Source organism: Diadema antillarum, unplaced genomic scaffold, assembly GCF_040938485.1.
Source record: "Diadema antillarum isolate AM-2024a unplaced genomic scaffold, OU_Dant_1.0 seq00002413_RagTag, whole genome shotgun sequence".
Classification (NCBI taxonomy): Eukaryota; Metazoa; Echinodermata; class Echinoidea; order Diadematoida; family Diadematidae; genus Diadema; species Diadema antillarum.
Genome location: NW_027273024.1, coordinates 26 through 8,265, shown reverse-complemented (window position 1 = coordinate 8,265; position 8,240 = coordinate 26). Strand labels below are relative to the sequence as shown.

General features: G+C 38.3%; 1 protein-coding gene across 1 annotated transcript; it reads right to left on the bottom strand.

Moving 5' to 3' along the window:
• Positions 1–305: 305 nt before the first annotated feature.
• On the bottom strand, positions 306–7,993 carry LOC139714763 (adenosine receptor A2b-like; the record flags this gene model as incomplete). Its single annotated transcript, XM_071626429.1, has 3 exons — positions 306–1,178; positions 3,662–3,841; positions 7,908–7,993. Coding segments are annotated over 3 exons (1,139 nt in total), but the record flags the coding sequence as incomplete, so codon positions are not given.
• Between the last annotated feature and the right edge of the window lie 247 nt (positions 7,994–8,240).

Here is an 8,240-nt window from a genome sequence, read left to right as displayed (position 1 = left end):
AAATATAATAATAGATACTTCGAAACAAGTGAAACCGTAACATTATAGATCTCTTCTTTTGTGCTGGATTTCAAAGACACTTTCATCGTCTCGTGTTTCTTTGTACTTTGCTCTATTCAACAGAATGGATTTGAACGAGGATTGAATGGTCCACTTTGACCTCAACTTGAGTGATTAAGAGCAATATGAATATTTCAGCTTTCAACATTAATGAAATCAGGTTAGACCTCATCACATAGACTAAAACCGTTACGTTACAGGTTTTGGGGGACCAAATTTATGCCAGACAAAGAGGCTGTATAAGTTTATGATCTTCCGTTCAAGGCATGACGGAGTAAATTTTTGAATGCTCTGCGAAATTTACTATCTCTGAAGCCGTATATCAAAGGGTTCGCGGCTGGATGAAGACTAAGTGTGATGGAGACACCTTGGGAGAGAATATTGTCCCATGGACCTCGGATATCACAGAGGTCCAAGATTTCCTTTATTCCTGCTGGCGTCCAACAAACAATGAAGGCAAATGCGATGAGGAAAATCGTCTTTGCCGCTTTCAGACGATCATTACGTGCGTCGTGCTGATTTCGAGCTTCGTAGAAAGCCCCGTTCTGATTTGCAATGATTCGCGATTGCCTCATGGCTATCTGTAAAACTCTTATATTCAGAGCCAACAAAATGATGGCGACAGTTAGAAATCCTGCGAGAGATACTGAACTTACAGCTACTGACGACGGGTGAACAAAAAATTGCCCAGAGCATTTTATGGTCCCTACCATCTTGTCATTGGCGACAAACGTCAACAACTTCGTCGCAGTCGCTACTGTGCATACTATCCATATAAGAAGCAGCACGTACTTTATTCTTTCATTTGTCACTAGTGAGTGATAACGGGGCGGCCTCGTCACGGCAATGAAACGGTCTGCAGTTACTGCGAGTATATGATTGAAGGAAACTGTAGAAGTCACACTCACGGGCAAGCTGAACAGGAATGCTCGCATTGGAGTACACGGTAGGCTGCTTTCGAAGATGTTCAAGAACATATACAGAGGAATACCGAAGCACCCAGTGAGAAAATCAGCAAAGGCGAGACTCGCGATGATCGTATTTGTCGGTGTTCGCAGATCGTGATATCGACAGACTGCCAAAATCACGAGAATATTTCCAGCTGCGATGCACAGAATTACAAATATACGTCAGCAGCAATGCTGAATTAATGGAGCTTAGAGATACCACCGAATCTTGAACTGTGCTGTTTATTTCCATGGCAGGGTCTTTTGTCCGGAGACATTTCGAATTCCTCCCCGGTATGATATACAAAGTAAAATCGTACGTTTAGTGGACATTACAATATCAGTTAGGATTTAAAGGGTACTTAAATGATTCCCCTAATTTTGGCCCCTCCTTTTTCCTGGAAACACAGCATGGGATTTGGATGAAATTGCGAGGATTATTATTTTGTAACAGGTTCGTGTCAGAAACACTACTAGTTCTGCTAGGGCAAAGAGGAGCCAAGTTTCATTTTGCCGAAAGATTTGAATCTTTTATTCGAAACGAGTTGAGTTGACGGTCTAAAGAAATGAAAGCTTCGTCATTTCCTACGAAACGCCCATTCTCTCTGAAACGTGTCAGTAGCATGGGGACACGATAGAGTGGGAAAGCTATCGGGCCAGGCTCGGATAAATTTGAGAATTTCCGTTATGAATTGTGTACAGCCTTATCACCGATCTCTGTGTCAGTACGCACACAGCCGAAGAACGTCGACTGAAGTCGAATGTTTCCAATCAGCGTAAGCGCCAATGCACACGTTTGCTGACCGGTGCTATTCTTGGTTTTTGAGCGTACCCCGGTGTCCAGCGAATGACTCCGGACATCCATGAATTTCCACGTTACCGGATCTTTCTTTAAACTGCGTCGCTACCCTTTCCAATATCGCAAAAATGAACGAAGTAAAACTGATGACAAGAAGTAATTAAGGGTGTCTGTAACGATGCAATATCCCTGACAGGTAATTGATACGCCCCTCCCAAACTAAAGCAAAGGGACGATGATTTTGAAGTGCTTCCACAGAATAATGTTCTCCCTCAAAAGGCAAATATATTTACATTTCGCTTCTTTCCTGCGACTAGCCCAATTTTAGATGTCAGTCTGCGTATGTAACAGTGTCTTGCTTGGAGTGCATATCCACACTATTCTAAAATTGGTTCCGATATTGTCGCTTAACAAGGAATATTGATTCCATGTTCCCGTAATATTTCTAAAGTTTTAACGTAAAAATTCACGTAAATATTTCTGTTACAATCACAAGTGCAGATTACATCGATTGTTGATGTCGTAGCTTCAGAAGTCTCTCCTGTCCATAGACATATACAAGTGTATAATCACAAACATATTCTCGCTCTCTCTCTTTATATTATATCATTTGATTACATAGAACACACACAAACACACACACACACACACACATATATATATATATATATATATATATATATATTCATAATACAAATATGTCTGACATATTGTCCTCATTTGAGAAATTGAAAAAGAAAAAGGAGAGAAATACTGCTTGGATGCTTTGAATTTCATTCCTGAAGTAAAATAATTAAACTCTCCACGGAAATGATGTTCAATACACGTAAATCAAAGAGCCATAGCAATAACCTGCCAATATGTGAATTATTATTTTAAAAAAACCACACACACACACACACACACAGATATAACAAATGATTGGCACATCAGAATATGATCAGAATATAGCAGGATGCAAAACAAGCGTTTCCAATATTACGTCATCAATGAGTAACTGAAATTATTATTTTTTGTTCTAAACACATTCAATTTCCTGTTAGAAATGCCAACATAACTGTTTTCGTACCTATAACGTGACGGGCTACGTCAATGCGTAGACTACAATTCCATTTGTTATTTTTTTGTACATACCATAATCTCAAACAACTGGTGACTGAGAGCATCACAAGTACCCAAATTTTGATTTAAAAGATTTTGCTCCTTACCACGCTAATCATATTTCGTTCTGCATCAAATTCGAACTGCTTTAATACCCCTATGAATTGTAATTTGGCATTTCGATATGTGAGATGAAGCATTTATGTGAAGATCAATTCCTAAATTTTCTCAATTTATGCTGCTTCAAATCAGTGGAGCCTTGTCATTGAAACACCTCTTACGGGTTTGTGGTCCCACTGACAAGTCAATGATGCATTACGGTTCATTTAATCACACGCTTTTTGTCACATATATGTGATCAACAAAATGTTTTACTGAATCGTAAACTTTGAACAAAAAGAAACCCCGAAAGATCAATGAAATCATCTGATTAAAAAAAAAGAAATTATATGGGCAATGGCTGCTGCACAGAGGGGTTCCTAGATTAAATATAGGATATTGGTTGTCATCATAGGTTGAAATGTAAAATGAGGCACGTGATTCATTTTTTAAAGCGAATATTTCGAAGCCGACTTCAGATGCGTGGGACTTAGACATTCCCATGAAAATGCTTGTTCCCCCAATGAAGAATCTTTTTGAACGCCTTTCGAAATGTACGATCCCTACAGCCATAGATCAGAGGGTTGACTGCCGAATTTATGCCCTGCGCAGTCATCATCGACTGAAAAATTGCAGAGTGCCAAACGGTGCTTACTTTGGATAGCTCCAGAGCGAATGCGACCCCGGAAGGGAGCCAGCAGACAACAAAGATGCAGACGATCAGCGATATCGTCTTTGCCGCCTTCAGACGATCAATCGGCTTCTCGCGACGATTGCGATTCTCATCGTATGCTTGGTTCCGAGTCGTGTTGGTACGAGATTGTCTCGTTGCTATCTGCAAAATGCGAACGTTGAGGACGATGAGAACAGCAAAAGTGCAAACGTAGACGCCACAGAGTACAGCACAGTAATGTGGCTAAAAGGAGAAGGTGGTTGATTGAAATCTCCATGGCAACCATGATAAAAGGATTATCAGACTTCGTTAAACCTTTGAATTCACTTATTTACAAATGTAATAGCAATTAAGGGCCTACTTCTGCCTCTGAGGTTATGTATTTGATAGCAATGGTTTGTCTGTCTGTTTGCAAAATAACTCAAGAAGTTGCAGACGGAGATGTGGATGAATACAGGAAAAGTAGATAAAAGGCCCAAGGATCAAATGATTAAATTTTGGATAGTGATCCCTTTTTAAATAGTCTGGGTCCAGGAATCTTTTTGTGTTTGTTTAAGGATTATCATAGGCAAAATTGGGCCAATAATGGGGGGTTCAAGCTGCACCTATTTGAGATGTGCATGTACAGTTGTACATGCACTGAGCATGTGACACAAGGGCCTGAGCATGCAGTAAAGCTTTTAAAAAGAAGTATTGTGCAGATTACAGGAACAAAAGAGAGGGTTTTTTTTTTGTTTTTTTTTAATCCTATAGAAAGGCTTCTTTCTCATTGGGAAAGGCAATTTGCTGCGTGGGTGTAGTGCATGGATGGAAATGAGCTGTTTGGCAGTAGTCCGCACTCTCTGAGTACTTTCTAGTTATAAATTGTTATCATCATTACTTCTTTTTTCCATTAATGAGAGAAGAACCGATTGCAAACAGCTCACTAAATGCATGAATCAATACTGCCATACCCACGGTTACAGCTCATTATTCCGAAGGTTCGTTATTCCGAAGGCTCTTCAGTCCGAAGATTCGTTATTCCAAAGGTTCGTTTAAATTCCAAATTTCATTTTCGGAATAACATATCTTTGGAATAACGAACCTTCGGAATAACGCCACAAATGTTCGGATTAACGAACCCTTTTTCATTTTTGGATTAATGAACCTGTAGGTATAGGGAATGTGTGTGTTTCGGATTAACGAACCTTCGGAATAACGAACCTTCGGAATAGCGAACCTTCGGAATAGCGAACAGCACCCATACCCACTCCCCACCCCCCACCCCCCCCCCAAAAAAAAAACACCAAAAATAAACAAAAATAAAAGATGAAAAAATGACAGCAGTAGTGAAAGATGGAGGGCAGGGTCAAATTTCTTGTGACTGCTGTCTCACACAAAGGGAGGTAAGTCTGGGTTGAGAAAGCAGTTCATATGACATGCTGTACCGGTATCAACTTTCTACAAAGTGTATTCGCACAATCAATAAAGGAGTTCAACTAGCAAAACAGAAAGTACAACTGTAGGCCTTACCCGACAGATAAAACTGAAGCTGATGAGTCAAGATATCTTGTAGCATCGTGATAAAAGGGCAATTCAAAAACCACTCTTTTCCTGCATGTGGGCAACATGTGGGAAGGCACAGTCTTTTGACCCTACAGGCATGCTTTCTAAACATCACAGGTAGACAAAAAAGGAAAGAAAAAAAAAAGCACACTAAAAGTGCCTGGACTCTCTACAGTATCAGATTTCTGCAGCTTTTGCCACCAGCTTCCTCCTTTTGCAGGGTTTCAAGGAAACAAAATGTACACCACTTTTTAATAATACTCACTCACGTTACAGGAGCATTGAGAAAGTAGGGCACCAAAAAATGGGTGGAAAAAAAAGAAGAAAAAAAAACTTAGACATGATCTTCCCTCAAACGACCTCTTTTATTTGAGCTTTTAATGCCCCTGCCTTCCCTTCTCAGAGTTTCAATAGAAATGTCAATGACAGACTTTTGGAGCCAGTTAGTGCCCATTAACATGGGAAACTCTGCAACACGCGCCATAAAAGAGAAAGAAATATGAATTTGAACAAATTTGTACTGCAAAAACACTTGATGTGTGCGAACTTGGTAATTAATGATCTCTTTTTTTTTATTTTGTTTATCGGAATAATGTCAAATTATTAAAGTATCAAGGGATTGAAAAACAGATAGTGAGCAATCTGTCCCAATAATCTTGCTTTTAAAGGCAGGATAAGTAGGCCTACATTTTGTAGCTTATATAAGAGGAATTCTTGGCAAGGCAGCTGGTTATATGTAATCTGAAATCTTTAAAAAAAAACCAAACAAACAAAAGAAAACAAAAAACAAACAAAAGAAAACAAAAAACAAAAAGTGCTATTAATCTACACTGTGTATACTTCAAATGTGACTCAAAGCTTCTGTGTGGGTGTACTGTACATTTCACACCCATTAACACACACACACACAAAAAAAAAAAACAAATTAAAACATAAGTAAAGCAGATGCTTATCAAATGATTGGCTGAGAGCGTTTTACATGACTAGGCATTTATTCTGCCTCACAAGTACATTTTGTATTTGCTTATGACCAGTCATAGTAGTAAAGTCTAATAGCTCTTTACAGGGGCGTATCCATGAATTCCGTACAGGGGAGGCGCCTTAATAAGATTATTTTAAAAGGGGGATGCACGCGCCCCCATTTTTTTCTTGTTATTTCTTTTGTTTTATCAAAAAAAAAATAAAGGGGGAGCACTGAGTGCGCCCCCCCCCCCTCCCATCATGCACATGTTATGAAATTTGTGAAATAGATCCATGAAAAAATGTTAAAGTCACTGTTTTTTTCTCAATTTTTGGATGAAAAAAAAGTCCTTCACTGCATGAACGCATTCAGATAATACAAATTTCTGGGTAAAAGGAGGCCGGATAATCGAGGTCGAACTGTAGTCGCATTGTTGGATTAAGAACATTTGGAAATTATGGGCTTTGCATTGCATTTAAAAAGAGAGCTTTAAAAATTTAATTTTTGAGTGTACATGAACAGGTCTGCTTTGTGTTTGCTTGCTAATAGTGTCTGGACACTTCAAACATATTTTAAGCTTTAGTTGCAAAGAAAGATAAAGAAGCTGCTATTCAAAGGCCAAATCAATTGGATTATCAACTATCTCGTTTTATTTACCTTTTTTCTTAACCGTTTGATATGGCTTCATTGGTATGGAAGGGATGTGTTTTTAATGCTGTGCTTCAGATAATCAAATTTACTCAGAAAAGCTACCCACAACAGTGTATCATTAAAAAATATTCTCCCTTTTTTTTCTACTCTGAGTGGAAAAATGATCATTTCAATCCCTGAATGGAATAATCTTTATACTTCGCTTTATTCAACATCTTAACCCATTGAGGACGGTCTGATTTTGCTACAACACGCATTTCCCATAGACTCATCCTCAATGGGTTAACCAAAGCCTAAAGCTAAAAGACAAAAGTTTCCATTGTTTAAATTTAGTGAATGTTTACTTTCACATGTCAAGGGATCATGCAGCAGATTGATATGAATGATATTAGAATGCAAAGTTATAAAAATCACAGTAAACTCTGTTATCATATTTTTTGCATCCTCCTTGTATGCAATGTCTGTGGTACTTTACAGCCACTCCCTTTTGCATGCAAATTTTTGAAAAATTGGTGAGAACACTTAAATAGGTATTGCAGAAAACACTATTTGGAAACCTCCTGTAAATTTTGAACTCAAGAGGGTCTTTATTTGTTCAGTTAAATTGACCGTTAAGATTTGAATAATTTTTGCGAACTTCGCAAAAATTACAAATCTAAATACTAGTCTAGTTTTACAGACCTGTGTGATGCACTTAGTTGTACATGTAGTTCATGTAAGTGGTGTGTTGTTATTTGCCATTGATAACAAAGTAAGAGAAGCTAGTGAATTCTTCTTTTCTGACAGCTTAACATGCATATATCTGTTGTTGGAAGTGTAAGTATCATATTCAACCACTGGAGGATTAATGTATGCAGCTGTGTCTAGTACACAGAATACATTGCGGTGAGCGTTTGGTGCATTATTTGAATTTGAACGGCTAACAACCTTCAAATATCACAGAAATGTTATAGATTTACAATAGTTTTGTCATTCTGGTGGAATATATCATGTTCTGTGCTTTTTGGGAAGGAATGCAAAAGGGAAGGGCCATCTTTAAAGTTAGTGAATCATGAAAGGGGTTTAACTTGCCTTGCTCAGCACAAGCTTCCTGTAGATGACAAAAACTACACTGGATACGACGCCCGACATGATCGGCGACAAGAACCACGAGGCCACTGTACAAAGAATGAAAGGCATAAAACTTCTTTATAAATCACACATTATCATTGCATGATTTATTTTCTCACTCAAGCACAACAATGCTATTTTAGGAAAAGTCCACTGTGGCATTATGCTGTTTTGTATGAAAACATAAGAATCAGGGAAGTACAAATTGTAAATCAGTGATTTTCTGCTTTTGTTTTTTTTTTTTTTGGAGGGGGAGGGGGATAGACATATAAAAACAAAGTTATTAAAATTGCA